The sequence below is a fragment of the Magnolia sinica genome, chromosome 11, assembly GCF_029962835.1.
Source record: "Magnolia sinica isolate HGM2019 chromosome 11, MsV1, whole genome shotgun sequence".
Taxonomy (NCBI): domain Eukaryota; kingdom Viridiplantae; phylum Streptophyta; class Magnoliopsida; order Magnoliales; family Magnoliaceae; genus Magnolia; species Magnolia sinica.
The window spans coordinates 72,147,333-72,170,436 of NC_080583.1; the positions used below are offsets into that span (position 1 = coordinate 72,147,333).

General features: G+C 39.1%; 1 protein-coding gene across 1 annotated transcript in view; it reads right to left on the reverse strand.

The window, feature by feature from the left end:
* Positions 1-689: 689 nt before the first annotated feature.
* The window catches only part of LOC131219330 (DExH-box ATP-dependent RNA helicase DExH14), a 148,714-nt gene continuing 126,299 nt past the window's right edge, over positions 690-23,104 (reverse strand). Inside the window, exons 46-49 of the mRNA XM_058214411.1 lie at positions 17,259-17,429; positions 2,864-3,013; positions 2,659-2,790; positions 690-1,376 (exon numbers count right to left, since the gene is read on the reverse strand). Of these exons, the coding sequence (XP_058070394.1) occupies positions 1,302-1,376; positions 2,659-2,790; positions 2,864-3,013; positions 17,259-17,429 (528 nt within the window). The 3' untranslated portion in view covers positions 690-1,301. The remainder of the gene's footprint in view (positions 1,377-2,658; positions 2,791-2,863; positions 3,014-17,258; positions 17,430-23,104) is intronic.

Consider the following 23,104-nt stretch of genomic DNA (forward strand, 5'->3'; position numbering starts at 1 on the left):
CCAACATTCGGCACTTGTTAACCCACTGATGAATTGGGTAATCAAGACGACTTCTCTTTTGCGTCCCACAATGGATGCCCTAAAAGTCTCGTCAATGTCACTAAAACTTTTAATTTGGTGTGCGGTAACAAAGAAATACAACTGTCCATAGACCCAAATAGGTCCAATGGTTTAGTGGTCTAGATTGACTTACACATGCACTAGTGAGTTACTACAATTTTTAAGAAATACATGTGGGCACATGGGAGGATGACCAACAGAGACACTGTTCATGATAAAGAATAAAATGATGGTACCTATTCACAGAAAGAAAAATGGCCAGAAATAGGATATCAAAGTTTATTTCTGGAGTATGCTTAACCGCCCTTATTTTTAGTCAGATGGGAACACAATTTGGATGGTGTGGATAGGTTGGAGAATCCAAGCTAGAAATCTTTTAAAAAGTTTTAGACAGGGCATGCAACCATATATGATTTGTCAACAGCAATGATTCAGATGTCAGTAATTTAATTAAAATCAAATGACTCTACAGCACTGTTTTTTATCCCATTTTTCCATAAAATACACTTAGTGACCTCTGCTATACATGCATTGCACGTGCCACATTTGCCATGTAAGATGCACGTGTCACGTTTGAACTTGAAGGAATTCAAATCAGAAGAAGAGAGGAAATTATTGTTGGTTACAGGTAAATCGGAATCACAAATACTTTCTGAATAGACAGAATGTACATTAAAATGAGATCTGGGCCTCTCATCATGAGTGTGCTTTATGATGGAGATTACACAGCAACACATGGATACCAATCACACAACTTAACAGTTCAGTCACCTCAAAATAGTAATAAACACAGTGAGGGTTTCTACACACTCACTTGGAAAGTTTTTTTTTTTTTTCTGGAAAGGTAGGTAGACCTGGTCGGAATAATTTTGGAGCTATATTTCAGTATATGGCCCACCCGATGGATGTTCACCTGGTTCAATTCATCCCATTAGATCCTATCTACATCCTAAACGTGTGGCCTCAAAGAGGGATTCACCCAACTGGCCTGAAATGTGGGTCCAAACCCAGACCATGTGAATCAGGTCTGATCTTGATTCCATTTCAATTCCTCAGATTGCAAAACCTTCCAATATTTCAGTAACCCAAATGATCCTGTAGATTCAACCATAGGCGAATAAATCTGGTACTTAAAATCACTGATGGCGCTTCTGAATCTCACAGTTAAGCTTGTTTCCTACTTTTCTGTTGATGCTCCAGCTATAGCTCCTCCTTTCACTTCTTTGCCACCTTTTGGGGACTCAAAAGAATTTTGCAATGGAGTGCTCTTGGTCAAATCCAAGATAACAGTCAGAAACGAGAATAAGCTTCATCCCCTGAATCAGCACAGCATTAGATCGGCACCAATACAAACATTGTCAGTAATATTTGAAATCTTTAATTAGATACAAATGGAAAATACTAATTTATTTCTATGAAGATGAAAGCTGTTCCTCTTAAAGAAGCAGAGATCCATACATCAAGAAGAGAACAGCCGAGTTCTGAAATCAAGATATGAACTACAAGCTCGTGTTATGATACAACAAAATCAGGTTACGAACCATGAACTTGTCTTATTATAATGAAATTAAGTTATGAACTACTAGAAAAGTGGCATGCGCAATGTAAGAGATGAAGAAAGGGTAATGCCAGGACAGCGTTTTCAGTGAGAAAAGAAGAAAGGACAGAGGTGGGAAGAGAAAAACAAAAAGGATCTTTTAGGACCAGTCTTTTAAATAGCGGTACCATGTTGTGTAGCATAATAAATAGCATAGCATGTAACATAAGCTACATGATACTTCTATTTTTTAATTTAAAAATAGGAAAAATATAATAAATAGTAAGAAAAAAAGGGGAAAAAATAAAGATGCCTAGAAGGCGATTTTTTTTATTTTTTATTTTTTCACGTATATGCATGTTCAAACAAATTATTAATTACCATTTATTAAAAGCCAATCCCCATATATAAATTAAATCAAATAATTATGACATCAACAACTTTCTAAATAAACCACTTTTAATTAATAATGTTGAATTGAAACCAAAAATCAAAAGTACAAAAAGAAATAAAAATCCCATCGGTTAAAAGTATTAAGTACAACACAAGTGTCACATTCCTCAACATTACACACAAAGAAAACGTTAAAATAATAATAATAAAATACACTGTAGCATACACTGTACGCTACACGCTACGTAGCTGCAGCGTACGCTACTACTCCTGTAGATTTACGCTATTTAGTACGCTACAAGCGCTATTTGAAACACTGGTTAAGGCTTGGAGGTGTGAAAATGAAATGTTAGAAAAAGAAGGCACAGGCAACTAACTAGTTTCTGCCAGAAAGAAACAGAGTGAGATGATCAACCTGACTTTAGAAAAATCCAAAATTTTCAACGTAGAAAAAATCAAACTGAATTCTCCAAGCATGATTAAAATTGCTGTTTTTCTTTTCAACCCAATGCTTGATTGCCAGCCTAATTGCCTCACTCAGTGAAATACTTACTCTAAATGTCATGCTGCTTCTAATAAGCTAGCTGGATTAAGCAGTATTCCTCACTGTGATGCTTAAAGAAATAAACAGCCCAGAAAATAGAAATGAGAAAGGGAAAGGTGATTACCTCGTGATTTTTTGATTCCGAGGGTAACGTCATTTGAGTAACCAAACGGTCCGAGAAACTCAGTCGTTTCAAAGCATATAGTTCTGAGGTGGTGACATTTCCAAGCACCAACCACCATGCTTCATCTTTTACCTGTTGGAAAAAAAGTTAAAATTAGGTATGAGTTTTACTCTTGGCTGTGAAATCACACAGGCGAACTTTCTACCTTTGGGAACCGAGGAGTGAAGGCTCTCGATGTTGTGCTCCGAGAGCTCAGTTTTTCCAATCTAATGTCAAGAACAGACGAATTCGTCCCTCCCTTATCTTCTGTGTGGACTTTTAAAGTTACTTGAACATGGGGAAAATTCTGCAGATCCTGTATAAAGAATAGGGAATGCTGAAATGGATCAAGTCACTGCAACAGGTGAAGAAGCCATGGTTGTACACGACTCATCCGAGTCAACTCAGACTCATTCAGGACCGGTATGGGTCGGTAACACAAGGCACCCCATCTCCCCTGATTCACCCCCTACCCAAGCAAATTTGGTCTGATTTAACCCTGACTTGGACAAGTTGTGACTTGACTCAAACCTGAATGAGAGGGAACGAGTTGCCAAGTCAAAAAAGAATGGAGCCCGAGCATAATCGTACTTGGGAAGTCGTGCATAGATGAAGGCCCTCAAGGGACTTGCTTGGGCATTTCAATCCAAGTTACTCAAACCATAAGGGGATGTGAATGATATTTTCCTTAACCTAATCTTTTTGAATAGCTATAAAAATCAATGAAACAAAAAATTCACAATGCCATCAAAATATTATAGTTTAAACAGAGAAAGACGCATGGTTTACATAAAAAATCAAACAAGCAAGCAATAAATGTAAAAAGTACAGATTTCTGTTCGATGAGAAATATTGGAGAAACATCTGAAGGCTAAAATATAAAGGAAAGAGGCTGGCCACAACCTGCTGAAGCAGAAAGTAAAAAAGCAGTAAGACACATGAGTAACTGTGTTGCCTCCTCATTGCCAAGCAACCCAGCGTCTGCTCATGTTGCCTCCTCATCGCCAACACTTCCTCAAGGCATTGTGAACATGAGTAACTGTGTTACAAAAATTTCCCTCACATTTCATTGGGATGTGCAGTATCACACAACACTTTTGAGGCATGTAACCACATCATCCACCAACAATGAATTCTATTGGAGACATCCTTATTGATCCTTCCATCATTTTGAATTATAGAGCCAACATAATGAAACACCTTGAGATTGCTATTTCCAAAGTACCTCATACGACGTCTATTTCTACACATTTTGCAAGAGTTTGCTGTTATGGGTTTTAAAATCTGGCTGTAAATTTTTTGACAAAGACTGATGAATTATAATAATTTTAAGTTCTCAGGGCTTTTTTTTTTTTTTTTTTCATTTTAAAAGTTCATGGTTAAAATTAAATATTAGTAAGTCCTGTGTTATTAATGGTTGAGATTAGAAGTTAGCTAGGTATTTTAGTATTGATTATAAAGATCTGAGGAGAAGAAGAAAGACAAATTTTATGAATTTGACAATGAATTTTTTTCTTGTGATTGAAGTTCTAAGATTCTGTGGTGTGCATGTTTGGCACTTAGTTGCACTTGCAGGAGGCTTTACCAAGGTCATTGTTTAAGAAGCCTACGATTGATAGCGATCACTAGGTGGGTAAGATCTTTTGTCCTCAATAACAAACACCATCTGGTCCTTCATTCAGAATGCATCTAATATTGTTTGTCTGTAATTTCTTCTGGAATCTAAATCTCTCCCCTTCAGTGCCTGACCTATCATACAATTTACAATGCACCTTATTCATGGCTTTATTGCTTTCTTAGCTCCTCTTTTAGCATGTCAGCATCTTACGAGGCCTAACTCGTTTCTAGTTCTTTGAAATTATTTACAGCAAGACTTTGTTTGCGAGCACCATCCTTCTGCTGCCACGTTCTTTATCGTGTGTCTCTTGCCTTTAAATCCCCAATAAATTCCATTGTTACTCTTATTATATGGTCAAACATCTCTATCCAGATCTCCCAAGCAGGTCTCCGAATTCAAGTTTCTTTTCCAATTATTTTTCATTATTATTATCCCATCCATATGCAACCTCATTATATCCAAATATCTACTCCCATTTGGCATCATTACAAGTTCCATTTCTTGGAACTCTAATAAGCACAGCAATAGTCCCTACTGCTTTTTTAAGTGCAATTGATAACTCATGATCTATGACAACCCTAGGAGTGGGAGGCACATCTAATGTAAAGGAGATGGTACCTAAGAAATGGGTTAGTCTCATAGTGGACTCTTGGGCCCTTGAGAGTTCCTCCTAGCTTCCACAAATAAACAAATGTACTGTGGTCAACTTCTCTTTCCAACACTGGCCACTATTAGTGTAAGAAGTGCAGAATCCGACAAAGGGTGGACCCTCCTTAGGAAGATTCAAGATCAAAGGGCCTTTACTGTATTCATAGGATACATTCCTTTTGGAGTCTCACCAAAAATCTCCAAGAAGTGTTCAGGTGGTTTGGGATATTGCTGATGTCTTCATTCCTAAGCTCGAACACTCAGGTAAGAGCAAGGGTTTTGCATTCGTTCTATTTTGCTACATGGACCATGCGAGAAATATGGTAGTCTATGGATGGGAAGGAGCTTGGAGGTAGGTGGTGTTGATTAAAGAAACTACGCCAATAGATTCCACAGGGTAGATATCCCCTTCGAACCTCCTTAGGTCATCTTATGTTGCTGTGAGAGGCTGTTCCTGCCTAGCTTTAGTTCGACTCCATAAGCTGCTGTTTAAACACAGCCTTAGGAAACTTAATGCAACCATCTTTCTACGTCTGGCCAACCCCAGGTTTGTTTCTCCTTTCTTTCAGGTCAAGAGAAGAAATGATGGCTTTTGCCAATGACATCCTGCTTTACGAAGATATATTGATGGTGTCAAGTGGAAGTCGTTGGTAGTAGGGGAATATGAGTTGTCTCTTTCACAAACCACTTCATGCCTCGTTGTAAACTTGTAATCAATACTTGTTGGTAGTGGGGGAATATGAGTTGGTCTCTTTCGCAAACCACTTCATGCCTAGTTGTAAACTTGTAATCAATACTTGTTGGTAGTAGGGGAATATGAGTTAGTCTCTTTCGCAAACCACTTCATGCCTTGTTGTGAACTTGTAATCGATACTCATAGGGGTGGGTTACTCTTTTTGCAAGGTATTGGGATAGGATGGAAGTTTGGTGGTCTGTTCCTTTGTGATGTTCTTGCAAGTTTTACTGTGGCGAGGTGCTGAGCTCAACAAGGTAACAGAACTGGAAGTGGGAAACCTCTCCTTCCCAGTCTTTGCAAGTTAGGAATCTGCAGCAGTGAAAAAACCCGCTCATCAAATCATCTGATAGAGTGCTGTTGGAATCCCTTAGTTGGCAGTGGTTGGTGAGGAAGGAGAAGAGGGATCAAGAAGACAATTCAGGGGATCTGAAAATAGTGACAAATCTTGTTCTCAGCAATTTCTCAGCAGGGGAATTTCTCGGGAGATTTTCAGATTTTGATGTTTTTCTCGCAATGATAATGAGAAAATCTCTCTGAAAATAAAATATATAAAAATCTTTATTATAAATTAATAAATGATTTTACAATAAATGTTTTTTTAAAATTTAAAATGTGGGTAAAAATGAATTTATTTAAACTTTTAGACACTTACTTTTTTAATGAATTTCCTGTGAAAATGTGAAAATATCGCGAGATTTTCAGAATTCAGTGACATAAGTCATACTGGGTCTGCAAATGTGGAGTTGAGATGTCTAGTGGTGAAGGGGCGGCTAATGGGGTCAATCTACCTAGAAATCCGCTTAGACACCATGGGGGGCGGTTTGGTGCCTAGTGAACCTGAACTTAATGGTGTTTTACATCCAATTTTGGAGTCAGCTGAGAGTTGTCAGTCTCTTGTCCCATCAGGAGAGGTGGAGGGCACAAGGCACTGTCTTGTTTGTCTCCTCTTTTGGCGCTTGGGATGTGCTGTTAGCATCATCTCATCAGGGGTGGGTGGAGGACACATGGTGTATATTTGGGCTCAAAGTCTCCTTCTCTTGCAGAAGGGGATATGTTCGTTACAGAAAATGTGATGCAAAGATAGAGTTTGGTGACAAGTCATGGACATATGTGATCTATGGCAGGAACTCAGTACAATAGAGAAAAGTGGGCATATCCATCCATATGTAGTCTTAGGCTTTTCGAAGGGGTGGAGAGCATAATGGAGGAAGGACTGAAGGAATCAGGCATTTGCTTGTTAGTGACAAGGCAGCACAGTTGAAATCAAAGTAGGTTGCTCAACTGAATCATTGCGCCTTCTCCATCGATGAGCCATCCCTAGCAGCTGCAAGTCGTGAAGGTAGGACATTTGTAGTTGTGGTGTCTCTTGTAGATTGTTGAGGGAATAGGTCAGGGAATGGTTTTGTGGTTAGGGAGGCAGATACCAATGGGGAGTGTATGTTAGCAAGTCTATGGATAGGCCAGGAAGAATGGTGGTGGGACAATACTGGAAGTAGGCATGGTTTTGGTCACAGTTGTTGATGAGATCCCCCAGGTACTGGATTCTTGGAAAGGATCAGAGTCCCCGTGGGTTAAAGGGGTTCTGGACAAAGTGGAGAAGCCAATCAAGATGGATATTGGCATAAAAGAGGAGCACTTCAATATCATTACCTGCAGGATCAAGAAGAACAAAAAATTCGTTGAGGCTGTTGCTGTGAAGTCTCCGGCGAAGAAGACAAAAAGGCTAGGTGACCTCCAAAGCCTTAAATTATCAGTACAAGAACAGGAAGGAAAGACAGCTCTGGGGAGGGTAGTTATACTGTTGTGCTGGGAGGTGATTTAGTTGGAAACTTGGAATGGATGTCTTCTAGGAATTCATGTCAGAGTTGTGCGATGTTAAAGCTCCCATTCTAAAGGTTGATGCTTAAAGAGTTAGTTCAAACTTATCAGTTTGATCGAGCATCTATAAGGTGATCACTAAGGTCCTGGCCTGTCATCTTAGAAGGGTTACTGGTTCCATTATAGTAGAAAATTAGAGCTGATCAGTGACTGGTGGTCCATTTATTGTGAATGAGATGGTTGCCTAATATGGAAAAAAAGGGTGAAGGGCTTTTTATTGAAGGTGGACATGGAGAGGGCGTATGCCTGTAAATTGGGTTTCCTTCTATATGTTCAGGTTGTAGGGGCTCGCGCTGAAACGGTGCAACTAGATTAGAGCTTGTATCTTGTCTGTGTGGTTTTTGATAATTCTTAACAGAACCCCTCTGGGATTCTTCAAAGGGAGAAGGGCATCAGACAGAGATCCTTTATCCCCTCTTCTTTTTCTATATTGTTGTGGGATCGTTATCTGAATTGCTCAAAAATGGTGTTGCTATGGGTATCATTAATGGTATGGCTGTGGGGAATGATGATGTCAAAGCGATTGATGTCCAATATCTAGATGACACCCTCCTCTTTGGCGATGAGTTGGTGATTGAAAGTTAGAAAGAGTTGATGAAGAAGTATGACCTGTATTGGACCCCGTGTAAAGACCATTGCATTGATTTGATGCTTGGGATGATAGGGGACAAGCTTGAAGTAAAGAGTGTAATTGTTGATGTTCGAGCAATTACAAATTTCATCTACAATCACACCTGACTATTAGTCGGGATGCATGAGAGATGTCATGGCGGTATAGAGTGGCTTGGGGCGACAAGGTTCGCCATTAATTTCATCGCCTTAGAAAGCCTTTTGAACATAAGCATGGAATCAAATCTATTTAATTCTAGAGAGTGCGAATTGGAATCAGAGCAACAATGTCTTGGTGACGACGATTGAGGAAATTTTCATGAGTAACTCTTTCAAGGACCGCATAAATAGTGTGTGGGTATTCTAGAGTCCATTTACAGTGAGGTAACAATGGTGGATAATGAGACATATCCATTAATGGGTTCCATGTATGAGTCCATGTGATACATGAAAGATACAATCAAGGTAAAAGCTTCAAAGGCATTTAAACGGGTGAACATAATCATTGATGACAGATAAGGTAGGACTCTGCAATACCCACTTCACATGGCTAGTAAGTAATTAGATTTAATATTTTATATGTTTTCAAGCTTTATTAGTTGTTGGCATGGTATGGACGGGTATGTTTATTTTTATTTATTTATTTATTATTTAAAGGAATCGGTATGGTTATTTTCTCGATACTAATGAGTAAATATGTGCATCGTGATGGATTTTCAACATACTTCCTAAACCCCAGCTACCACTATAGTTGTATCCTCTGCGAGGATAACGACTTAAAGAGAGTGGTGCATGGAATATATGAGAAGTTATTACCTGATTCTCCTGGGAAAGCTCATTTTAGGAACGATGTAAATTGTTGCATTTAATTCTTATCTAAGTTCCTACCACACATTATATTGATAATTAGTATTAAATGCCATCAATAGATTGTGTACTTTCGAGATGGGAGGGGCACGTTTGGGTGATGCTAATGCATGAGGATGTTGGTCGTACAACCGTGCGACCCACTTCATGGTGTGGATGTGGGCCATCCCACTGTATGGCCCATGTACTTTTTTTTAAAATTTATTTAATATAAAGGCTATAGAGGCAATGGAGACGTCTAGCCTTGACACTCTCTCTCTCTCTCTCTCTCTCTCTCTCTCTCTCTCTAATCTATGATTCTAGATGGCATCAAAGCATTCTTGTTGCTTATCTAATCAATCTTTCTCCATTCTATCCCATAATTCTTTTTCCTTCTTTATTTTTTGGTCTTTCATCCCTCTTCTGCTAAAAATCTTTTAAGAAACCTAGGGTACTTCTTCTTCTTTTTTTTCGTTGGGCTTTTATAATTTCCATGTGTGAGAAGGAATGAAGTGTGCGTGATCATCACCTCTTGTGTGTGCGATGTGTGAGCTTGCTATTGTTGATGTTGTATTCATGATTATCAATCCTTGTGATTGGTTGGAACATGCGGACATGTGAGTTGGTTATTCTCTTCAAGTGTGGCGTGCATGCGTGAGAAGGGATGAAGTGTTCGTGATCATCACCTCTTGTGTGTGGGATGTGTGAGCTTGCCATTGTAGGATGCCGTATTCATGACTATCAATCCTTGTGATTGGTTGGAACATGCGGACATGTGAGCCAGTAATTCTCTTCAAGTGTGGTGTGCATACAGTGTGAAGTGTAAAAGTTGGATGGTCATTGGTCGTGAAAGGTCAGCCTGTGTTCATATAAGCTTGCAACATATATTCTATTCCCTTGTCCTAAATGAACAGGAAAGGAGATTTGAGAACTGGATTCATGAATCCATCTGATTTTTTAGGGAACCAAAAAACCTCTCAAATTTAAACGGAACAAACTATCTTCAGTGAACAAAATTCATCCAAGTGTTTTTAATAGGCAAGAGAAAATTAGGATACTTGACCATTGGAAAGCTTGATGAGAGTGATAACATGTATGATCAATGGATCTAGGAGAATGCTCAGATTATGACGTGGTTGTAGAATAGTATTGAACCTTTCATTAGTGTGAATATAATGTTTTTGGATACTGTAAAAGAAGCATGGGATGCATTATGAGAGATATATTCACCCGACAAAAACATCTCTCGGACGCACAAGTTATTTGAGGAAATATTTGAGATTCAACGAGGAGATATATCACTAGGTGAACATTATTCAAAACTTAATGAAAGCGGGAGGAAGTGAATGTGTATCAACCCCTCACTACTGATTTGGAGAAGTGAAGTCAACAACAAGAGGAGTTCTGGGTGCCCAAGTTTAGATTTGGCCTAGCAAGTAAAATGAACTGGTTCGTGTACAGATGTTGATGTAAATGATGTGCCATCTCTAAATGAAGTATATACTTGCCTACAACGTGTGTAACTTTTAGCTCTACAAGTGGAGCCAATGATAACTCTTTTGTAACTTCCTTTATTGGTTGAGGTTGAGGTGATAGTTGTGGTGGTAAAGGTAATCAAGGTGGTCATGGTGAAATAGGAGGAGGTCGTGCACTTGGAAAGTGCACCCATTGCGAGTTTACAACTCATTTTGTTGAAAAATATTGGGATCTTCATGGAAAGCCAACATGGGCTAATCATGTATCTCACATTAGAGGGAGTAGTGAGTCTTATTCGGCTAGCTCTCTGTCTACAACTCAACAACCACGTATGTCTAGAGAGATGCTTATGCTTATTCAAGAAGAGTAATCCAAGTTGCTAAAAAATCTATAGAATCAATCTGTTCCTGCTATTTTTGCAGTTACTTCTACTCTACGACTATATTTGTGACCTCAAGTATGGCTTGTTTACGATCCAGGTTTCCTAAATGCCCTTTAAGTCTTTTGTCTGTTGGCAAGCTCATCAAATCTTTTAATTGCTTTGTGACTTTCTATCTTTTACATTGTATTTTCTAGGATTTAAAGACAAAAAAGAAGATTGATGGAGGACATGATCATGATGGATTGTACTATCCTGACTTTGACATTGTTAGCATCGCAACACAAAATAACATTTCTTTGTGTCAGTGACACTACCGTCTTGGTTATCCATCATTGAAGATTCTCAAAGGCATTATTCCTTCTTTGTCATTCATATTAGTTCTAGAGTGTGAAGTGTAAACTTGAGTACACGTCATCGTGTTAATTTACCACCATGTGTGGAAAAGTGTATTTCAATTCCTTTTTCTTCAATCCATTCAAATGTTTGGGGACCGGTTAAAATTTACAGTAAGTCAAGATATAAGTATTTTGTTACATTTGTTGATGATTTTTTGTGAATGACTTGGATTTATTTAATAAAAGACATCTAAATTATTTTCTATTTTAAGACTTTTCATATGGAAGTACAAAATCAAAACTGAAAAAGTGTGTTTTATTTTAATTATACCAAGGAAAATGTCCCAATCCTTTAATCGGTATTTTTCTAAGACAGGTATCCTAATTCCTACATCGAACATCATGTGCTCACACCCCACAACAAAACGGTGTTGTAAAATAGAAAAATAGTCACATGCTTAACGTGATTCATGCTCTCTTAATTCACATAAATATTCCCAAAGTTTTTTTAGTGATGCAGTACTCATGACGTGTTTTTTGATAAATTGAATGCCCTCAATTGCTTTAATGGGTGAATCACCTTATGAAGTTTTACTTGCACTTTGCAGATGCTCTGTTGTTTTCTTTGCCTCCCAAAGTTTATCGATGTATATATTTTGTTTACCAATTGGAGTCGAGCCACAATAAGTTAAATCTTAGAGCTATTAAATGCATTTTTCTTAGGTACTCACGAACACAGAGGTTACCGTTGTTAGTCTTTCACTTCGAAAACAATGTGTATGTGAATGCTACATTTTTCGAGTCCACCATTTTCTTCTAGTCCACCATTTTCTTCAAAAAAGACAAAAATCTCTTGATGTGGAAGTTGTGCATGTACCTATTGCTATTGAAGAGGACATCATCTAAGCTCCTCCCACTGTGCCTTAGCTGATAGCCTACTCATGAAGAAAATAGGAAAATAGCGTGACTAATCGTGATGTTCCATCCACCGTTTCTTCTTCAAACTCTAATAATCTAATGAGTTCCCTAGATAGGTTTAATATTCCTATTACCTTGAGAAAAGGGTACTGATCATCCTATCTCCAAATATGTCTATTTCCCATATCCATCTCCCACTTTCCATAGATTTTCCAAATCCTCGTCCCCTCACTCTATTCCAAAGTCATACCAAGAAGCACTTTTACATAAGGGGTGGAAGTAGGCAATGGAAGAGGAAATGATTGCTCTTTATCAGAATAATACTTGGGAGCTAATTGGTCTACCTACAGGTAAATGTGTTGTTGGTTATAGATGGGTGCAAACCATCAAGTTCATCCTAATAGCACAATTGAATGTTTAAAGGCTCACTTGGTTGCTAAACGATATACTCGAACCCTTGATGTTGGTTATACTAAGACCTCTCTTGTTGCTAAGTTGAACTCTATTCGTGTTATCCTCTTTGTGGGCATTAATCATGACTGACCGCTCTTTCAACTTGATGTAAAAAAATGCCTTTTCTTTAGAGTGATCTCACTAAGGAGGCCTATATGGAGCAAACACTTAGATTTGTTGCTAAGAGGGAGTCAAACAAAATTTATAAACTACACAAGTCGATTTATGGGTTGAAGCAATCACCACATATATGATTTGGCAAATTCAGTAAAGTTGTGTTGAACTATGACTTTGTTCGTAGTCATGTTGATCATTCCATCTTTGTATGGAAAGGTATCTCAGGTCTTACTGTGTTGGTGGTATATTTTAATGATAATATTATTATAGCAAGTGACAATAGGAGGATTAATGATCTTGAGATGTATCTTCAAAGGCATTTTCTCACAAAAGATCTTGGTCATCTTCAATATTTTCTTGGTATAGAAGTTGCTAGATTCAAGGAAGGAATTAATTTGTCTCAACGGAAATACGTTATGGATTTGCTCACGGTGATAGGTTCAATTGATATACCAATAGATCCAAATCACAAACTTGTTGGTGATCAATAAGATGTAATTAAAGACCTAGGGAGGTATAGAATGTTGATTGGAAAACTTATATATATTTAACCATCACTCGGCTATCATGCTGTAAGTATGGTAAGCCAATTTATCAATGCTTCGAGGGCACCTCACATGGATGCAGTCGTTTGAATTATGCAATATTTTGAAGGGGCGCTAGGACAAGGAATTTTGTACATACGGAATAATCATCTTCAGATTATAGAGTACTTTGGTGCATATTGGGCGAGTTCTTTAACAGGTGGGCAATCTACTACAGGGTACTGCACGCTTGTGAGAGGAAATCCAATTGCGCGGAAGAGTAGGAAGCAGGGTGTTGTGGCCAATCAAGTGCTAAAACAGAATATAGAGCAATGGCTCAATACTTCTTGTGAGTTAATGTGAATCAAGAAATTGTTGCAAGAAATTGGGTTTATAGTGAATCCTGATATAGTTGTTTTATGATAATCAGGCAACATCCCACATTGCAACCAATCTGATCTATTATGAAAGAACTAAACATATTGAAGTCGACCGCCACTTTATACATGAGAGTCTCGAATGGTGAAATCTTCACACCATATGTCCGGTCTTACGATCAACTTAATGATGTGTTCACCGAGGCCCTTCCTCACAATCAATCCACATGCATATACCCGAAGCTTGGCATCAACAACATCTATGCTCAAGCTTGAGGGGAACTATTAACGCATGAGGCTGTGGGCCGTACAATTGTACAACCCACCTAGTGATGTGGATGTGCGTCATCCCACTATATGGCCCACATAGCTTCTCTCTTCTATATTTAGTGTTTATATTGGATTATGAATTCTTTATTAGTGAGGTATTTTTATACTTTTTAGTTTTATTTTAATATAAAGGAAAAGAGTGGGGATGTGGATGTCCAATCCAAACTCTTTTTCCTCCCTTCTCCTAACTTTCTTCTTTCTCTTTGCTTCTCTTCTCTTCTTCTCTTTAATTTATGATTTTATAGGTGCGAAGATGTGAGAGAGTCAAGGAAGACGATGATGCTATGTGAGTGGTTGCATGTAGGCTTGTAATTAAAAGTTAGTTTTCACTTTTAAAAATTACATATGGAACTAAGAGACAAACGTGATAAATTTGCAAGTGAATGGTGGTCCATGTATAAGAGTGAGTACGAGACCTTGTAATGATTAGTTTTCTGCGTACTCGCACAAATTGCGTCATCATCACCATGTGAGCGAAACCGGAGCACGTTCTTGCTCATTAGCGCGAATAAGTGGAACGAGTTGGGTCAAGAGGCTCTAGAAACTAGTATTCTACCACTATAACATGAAGCTTTGAGAGAGGCTTCTATAAGCAGAAGATGCAAGAATAGTAGACGAGGACCAGCTGGATCTCTTGATGATTGGCCAGAATGCATTTTATGAAGGGGACGCAAATGACCCACTTTACGAGTGGGTTAGGTCAGCTAATTTGGATTTATTAGATGACCAACTAGATCCCAAGATAGTGGAGAATGTAGCATCACAGGGCATTGATGTTGATGCAGTTATAGAGGAGGCAATATCTTCCCTCAAAGCTTTCAACCTATTGTTGATGGGTGCTCAAGGCAACCAAGCATTAGGATCTCATGGGACAAGTGGTGGCCACACTCTTCTTGACAATGACAATGACATGAATCAATGAAGGTGGTGGTAATGGTGATGGATGGCAATGCAACATGGGTGAAGGTGTTGGTGATGTCCGTAGAGGGACTCGAAGTTGGAGGCCTCTTAGCTCATTCACTAGGGAGAGAATTTGAGCATACCACTTAGGACGCAGACCATGGTTCTCGTACTTGCTTCTCAACTGAAAAATAAGTATGATCGTTGTAAGAAGCAACAACTGAGTAGCGCAAAGTAGTTCGTAGCACTGAGCATGGTGTCCATGGGCATCAGTGGTGGGCATGACAACTCTACTTATGTGCATAGTATGGATATTGATTATTTGGTTATGGACCATGGGTATGCGACGAGCGACACTAGTTACAGTACATAGATGCAGCCATTTGACTCTGGATAAGGGCAGGGATATCCAGGATATAGCTACAGCAGATGTATCCAAAAGTCACATATAAACCCAGTCCGAATGTAGCTCTAGATCTACATGAGTCACAGATAATGATAATTATGCAATACCCACGGATGAGCGTACTAATTCAATTTGAAAGGATGAGTATCATTGACACCTAAGAGAGTATCTAAGTTGTGGTAGACTCACAAGAGTTTCAACACAAGGTCATGGGTTCAAGTACCCATTGTGGTGAAATCCCACTATGGTGTGAGTGCGTGTGTAAAATAAAATAAAATAAAATAAAGGGAGAGAGTATCTAAGTTGGTGGTATTCTACCATGACTTGGACAAGTATTGCTGATTCATGGAGCAGCAATACTATGGCTACCCCAGTGGTGATGTAGATGATGATTTTGAGCCACATTGTAACTCTATGTAGGTCTGATGCACAACTGCACATGTGTGTGTGTGTGTGTCTATATATTGGGTTTTGAATGCATTTGTTGTGTTTTCATACTTGTCTTGTATGATTTATAAATGATATAAAATCATTTTGGATATAATTGCATCACTTTTGCAAGGCAGCACATAGTTTAGGACCCTATACAAAGGAAGCTTATTATGTGTATTTGTTTCTTGTGATACTTGAGTTCTCAGTGTGTAATAATGCCTTTTTTAATAGCCCCTGAACTTTCATTGAAAATTTTCAATCAATTTCCCAATGTTTTCCAATGCTTTTAAAAAACAATAATACATGCGAATATTTCCCACACAGCTGATATGTTTCTGTATCCCAATCTTGCGATACATGCATCGATATTGATATTTGAAGTACTGCTTACAGGTTTTTTCTGGCCTCAGGGTGAACTCAGGTAAAAGTTGCATTTTTGGTATAATTTAGATCCTAAGGAGGTGTGCATGTTAGCTAGGGAAGTGAAATGGAAGGTATCAGAGCTGCCTTTTAAGAACCTAGGCAACCCAATTTTCAGAGACAGAGTGGGGCATGATATCTCTGGCCTGGTTATAGGAAAATTCATAAGAACATTGGCAATATGGAAGAGCAATTTTATTTTTATTTTGTTGAGAGGGAGAATCACCCTCATAAAATTGCTGTTGTCATCATTGCCAGTTTGTCGCCTAGGCCTAGCCCACTCTGCCTCTCTCCGATGCCCGGTTAAAGTAATTGACAAAATGGAAGCAATCCAGAGAAAATTCCTCTGGGACAATAAGAAAAGAGTCCAAAGGAATACAAAAACATACTAAGTAGGTGAAAATGTATGAAAATATGGGGTCTTTTAAGGCATCAACAATTGTACGAAGTCAGGAATCTCTGATAACGTTTGTCTATTTGTCCCTTAAAAGGTGTACGGACAGACACTATGGGCACTGCAGTCCAATCAGTTGTCAATTTTTTACCACGCCAATTGGATTATTGGGCCCTACTCTCCAATCAAACCATCAATTGGGTTCAGAACTTCCACAGGGCAGTTGATATGGTCCAGATTTTTTTATCAGATCAAATGAGATGCTTGATGTGGTCCAGATATTCAATTTGGACACTTGTATGATCCTCTCTTCAATTGGGACAGTTGGATAGGCCTTATCTTTAATCAGAGATCTCTGATGGGCCTCAGCTTCAATTACATGGAGCTAATCTAATATCCATAGCCCTTTGATGGGTCTGAACTTCAATATGGACCTTTTAATGGGCCTGATCAATCAATCAGAGAACAATGGAGTCCAATCTTAGCCCTGATTCAATGCCCAGGTGGCCTTGATGCATCAAAAAAGTACATATAGAAGAGAGAGGCTACTGAATCTCAGGGGACAATATATTTTGGACACATCTCTTGCACTTGTGTATGGATGTTATTCAATTTCCAGATGTCCAAGGTTCTTCAAATAGAAACTAAGACCCACTCTTCTGTCTTGTGTATTTTCATGAAATGCAAAATTCATCCATGCACATTGTTGCTGCTCGGTGACATCCTGCAAGATTGAGTCTGAACACAGAAGCAAAGGCATACCTGGTATAATTGTGAAGCAGAGAAATTCTGTAGTGACTTCTGGAGCTTCATCTTTGAGAGACCCAATAGCTGTTGCACATTTGAGATGCCTTTTCCACTCAGGAAACTTAGGAGATCATCGTTCATGCACGGCAACATCCACAAGGGTGAATCTCTACCAAACCACAAACCCTGAAAATAAGCTTAGTAAGAAATCATGCATGAATCTAAAGGAAAGATAAAATTTACATGGAACATGATTCTTTTGCACCCTTTCAGTGCAGTCCATTCATTACCTCTAAACAATGCCTATAATACAATCTTTTAATAAGCTGTTTGCAGGAGGCAATATAGTTTCTCCCTCAGATTTTCATCTCATTGAAAAAATAACTAATTACAGAGGAAGAATTTTATTCAACCCAAACAAGGACTTCATTTCTTCATTAGGCAATCTTTGGTTAACGAAACTGGATCAATAATGCCAATGGAGTATCATGCTTGAACCCAAGACTGGTCAGAGAACACATGAATGCTGACACTGCAATGAGTGAATGTGTGTTACAAAAATTTGACAGATGTTACAGGAGTCACAAAGTTATCAGACAACTGTTTTGCAACCTCATCATTCTCACATTTTAATTAAAGAAGCCCTCAACATCTTTACTGTTATAAGGGCAGATGGGGTAGAATTTGTTTCCCAACAAACCAGTGCTTGGTCATACGATGCAGCATATCCATGAGGGTGAAGTATTGGAAATCAAAGTTTGAGCAGAACTTCGAAGTGGAACTCCAAAATGCCCATACTTAATTTTCGACTAAATTGAAAAACAAGGCAATGTTTATGAGAAATAGTTAAACATGAGCAAGTAGCTTATTTAAATGATCTCCTCTCTCATGGAGGAGAAATGAGAGGGCACCACACCCGAGTAGAGATTAAAGAGGTGATTGCCTCCACAAATGCAGCATGGTACACATGAAAGGGATCCAGGCCATTCATCATGCAGGGCCCACCATAAACATGCCCTGTCCCATAAATCAAGCAGTTCCAGTCATCAGGTGGGTCATATATGTCAGTTGAACACAGAATATAGGTCATCTTTTTCTGTCCATTTTTCATAAGTGCATGGCCCACCTAATGAGTGGACTTCCCTGATTTTTGGACTAGTGTATGTTCACAGAAGGCCCATCCATAAGGGCCTAGATTTCACAGTGTTCCACACAGTCATGTCTAAAACAGATTGCCTCTTCAATCTCTTGCTGTAGAAATCACCTTGCCCTGAATCCTCTCCCTCCCATTCTTGCTCGCATGCATAGCATATGCTATTTACTAGTGATTCATAACCTTCTCTTCTCTCTCCACATCTAATTTGTCCTCCTCTCTTTTTTAACAATAACAGGTACTCCCGCACAAATTCTGTGACCCAAAAGTAATTCCTCTATGTTCCTAAGATCTCTCGCGTCAAATTTCACCGTCTTCTTTGTACATACCATCAATAACTTAATAAACTCTAATTTATGTTTACATTTCTTGATAACATACTAGACAATCTAGTTGTTATTGGGATCATAATGTTATCTTTGTAAACATCATTCTTTTCAGCTTTCATTTTCTTGGAACATTTTTTCTTCAATATATCTTTCTTTTTTTCCGAAAAGATAACAACACTTTATCAAGAGCTGCCAACACAAAGATTGGGGCAAATTAACTACAGCCCTAGCAAAGTAAAAACAGTACACACATCCACAAATTTCAATCCAGATGCCTATCCCACTACATCTATCTTGACTCTCGTCACTACCTCTACAACCAAGCCCCATAAATTGTGGAAATGACAGTTGTTCATTTCCCCCAAATGGCCCAAAGAGCGGCCATTAGCACAAGCCGCCACACTACCTTTTCTTCCTTTCCTACTCCGCTCCCACGTCAAGCCCAACCTTCTATGGACTCCGGCATCACCCATGTCATGTTGAAAAGGCTTAGGAAGATGCCCACACCTCCCGAGCAAATACATAGGGAATGAAAAGGTGAGTAACTGACTAAGCATCATTCATACACATTATAAAACATTGGGAGTATCATGGATCTTTTTGGAGATTGCCAATAGTGAGCACCCTCTTTCTACTCACTAGCCAAACAAACGCCACAACCTTTGGAGGGGCACCATAAAACCAAGAGAAGGAAGCACTCGCCTTCTGATCATGTGAGGCTGATTTCCGAAGCATCTTATGAAATGATTTGACCGAAAACCTACTGATGCAGGACAATTAACCACTTGCTCTAAAAGCTCGAATTGTTAGAGAATGGCGAATTAATCCCTATATCTCATAGCCCAGGCCCCACATCTCATGGGTTATGATCTCGGCCGAACCCCCTTTGTGGGCCCCAAATCACATGGGTACCGCCTCACGTGGGCCACCCACCCTAAGTGTGTCCCTGCATCCCACAGGCTACCCCACTCTAGCCCGGTGTGAAATGCACATTAATCACCCCTGGTGAGGAGTCTCAAACAGGAGACCTCTCCCGTGGGCCCCGCCCACCCCGAGTGTGCCCCCGCATCCCATAGGCGACCCCACTCGAGCCCGGTGTGAAAATGCTCCTATATTACCTACCCGAAGTATCACTTCACCGCACCAGTCTTTTTTCTCCGAAATAGGATGATAATGCTACAAATGGCCAAGAACTTCACAAAGTCATCCATTTCCTCCTCTAACAAGTCCCTTCAACACATAGGAGACCAAACCATGGCATCTCCCACCAAGGAAAAACAACAAGCTATTGTAACATTCTTGGTCGAAGAAAGATGGGCAATGCTCACAAAAAGATGTTGAAGCAGAAAATCCCTGTTTCACTTGTCCTCCCAAAAACCAAATGTGATTGTCATCTCCCAATGAGAAGGACACCCCCTCTTCAAACTTCATCGTCATCAAAGATATTGCCATCCAAAGAGCCAACATCTGATAGCACGAGGACTTCCTAATCCACCATCCCTTTCTTTGGATCCCGAACCTTTTGAAATCAACTCTCTCCAAAGCCTCCCTTCTTCCATTGTAGACCGCCACAACCATTTCCTGAGAAGGGCCAACTTCATCCCGCCCAACTCTCTAATCTCTAACCCTCCTTTGGCCGTAGGTTTAAAAGCCTCTTCCAACTTTACAAGGTGGAATTTGTGATTTTTCTCTGGCACCACACCAAAGAAAATATCACCTTATGTTCTCCAACCTTTCCAAAATTAACTTTGGGCCCTATCTTAGACCCCTCGAGGCTTTAAAGAAACCTTCAGGGGAACCATTCATGAAGATGGAAAAGCTCGCCGATCAAATGCATGCTCGCATCCATTGTCTCAATTTCAACCCATAGCCTAATCTGTCCAACATATGGTCCAAGAAATCCTAGTCATCTACACAGACAACTTTTTGATCAGGAAAATCATGGTTTGATGCAGTTTGATTTAAGAAGATTTGTTATGACTTTTTAAAGATTTTTAGAAGAGATTCGAGGTATGTTTGAGCTATTTTTCTCATGCGTAGCTATTTTTCTCATGCGTCCCAAAATCATGTTTTTTTTTTTTTTTATAGATCTCTCCAAATTGGGTGTTGTTTCTTAGATATTTTTGCATAGGGTGGATCGGTTTTACCATAATAGACTATCCATAGTCTTCTTTCAGATTGATTTGGGGTTTTTGTTGGTTCGTTGGTGATTCTGTGGTCCGAATATGCCATTTTTGGAACTCCTTTGTATCTGACCATATACACTAGAGTTGTGGTGCATATGCCTCAGTCCTTTGAAGGTCTCCAATGCATGAATCTAGGAATTTTATGATATGCAATGTTAGAATTTCATTGTTTATGCCTTCTTTGAGCTATGATGATGTGAAAACTATGCACCATAAATGTGCTAATATGAACTGAAGTTATGTACTCCTGCTTGTGTCCTTTGTTTTCTTGAGAAGGCTATTATGTGCAAGGTTTGTTGAGAATAAGTACTAATATGGAAGAAAAACTTTCTTTTGGATCTATTGTAGGGTCCTTAGAACCCAATACTCTGCTGATTACCACTATTAAGTTGAATGGAAATAACTATTTGCAATGGGCTCAATTAGTTTTGTTCTTAGGAGGTAAGAGACAAACATATATATATTACATGAAGCTCTTGATCCTTCAGATGGGAATTTTAAGACTTGGACGTAAGAAAATTAAATTATGGCCTGGTTACTGAACAATATGGAGCCCTTTGTGAGTAACTCCATTATGTTCTTGGCATCCTCCAAGAAGATATGGGACACCATTTGCATAATGTATTCGGAGGATCAGAATATATCTCGGATATCAGTAAGTTTCAACAGGATCTGAGAACACCGAAAGAGTACTTTGCACTTTGTGGTATGTGGGATGTGTTAGATCTCTATCACTCCCCTCTTATTGCACAAAGGATTATGTTCTTATTGGAAGCAATGTGAAGAAACTCAAAAAATGCAATTCCTCTCTTGGCTTAATTCCAAATATAAGGGTGCTTATGAGTAGATTATTAATTTATTATAATGGACCCTCTACCTCCTCCGAGTGTTGTTTATGCTCTGATTCGAAGGGTTGTCTTTTCATCTTTCTCCTATTCCTATATCGGTTGATAGATCTGCTTACATAGCTGGAGACCAGCCTTCCTATAGGCCTGTACATAGAGCTCCAAGATGAGGCATGTAAAGCCGTGAACGTGATTGTGGATATGGAAATCAAGGCAGGGGCCCTGATAATAAGCATAGTGGATGTGATAACCGTGGTCAGGATGGACTTGGTCATGGCTGTAATGGACCTTCTCGTGTTTGTATTGAGCTGTGATGGCACGAATCATTTTGCTTACCAATGCTTGAATATTCTTCATCGTCCATCATACCCAGGAGTTTCTCTGGCTAGTGGCATCTCCGTTGATTATTAGAAGACTTGATAGATGACTCCTGTAGGGCCTCAAGAGAGATCTCCTTCAGGTGATTCTGTTACCTTGTCTTGAGAAGTCTGTAATGCTTTCATGCAACTTCATGTTCGAGATACTATTTTATTCATCGTTGGCATCTCCGTTGATTCTGAGAAGACTTGATAGATGATTCTTGTAGGGCCTCAAGAGAGATCCCCCTCAGGTGATTTTGTTACCTTGTCGTGAGAAGTCTATAATGCTTTCATGCAACTTCATGTTCAAGATACTACTACTACTACTTCCAGATCCACTGTGACCTAGTCAGGTATTGCTCTCCATGTGTTTTCCCCTTCCTAGGTCATTGACCCTAGAACCACTTCTTATACAACTGGTAAGTCTCATCTGTTCAGCTCTTATCAATCTTCTAACCAGTCACATTTTGTAACTGTTGTTGATGGAAACCAGATCCCTATATCTGGAACGAGTTCCATCAATCTTTCTCCCACCATACATCTATCATCTGTCCTACATGTTCCTAGTTTTTATCTCAATCTTTTATCTGTCAGTTATCTTACAAAATCCTTGAACTATTCTATAACCTTTTTCCCCCTTTTCACAGTGTTTTAGGACCTCCAAACAAAGCGAATGATTGGCGGAAGCTATAAAGATGGGGGGATTTACTTCTTGGATGATACACAAGTAATAGTGTCTAGTGCTCTATATTTAGATAGGGAGTTAGTGTCCAGATGGCATTATTGTTTAGGGCATCTATCTTTGTCTAGGTTGAAGATTATGTTTCCTTCAATTCCTGGTGATAAGTCATTATGTTGTGAGGTATGTGAATTTTCCAAACATCACTGGGCTGTGTTTCTTCCTAGTTTGTTTAAGAGGAAATTTAGACCGTTTGAGTTAGTTTATTTTGATGTTTGGGGTCCCGCTGATGTCAGTTCTATTTCTATAT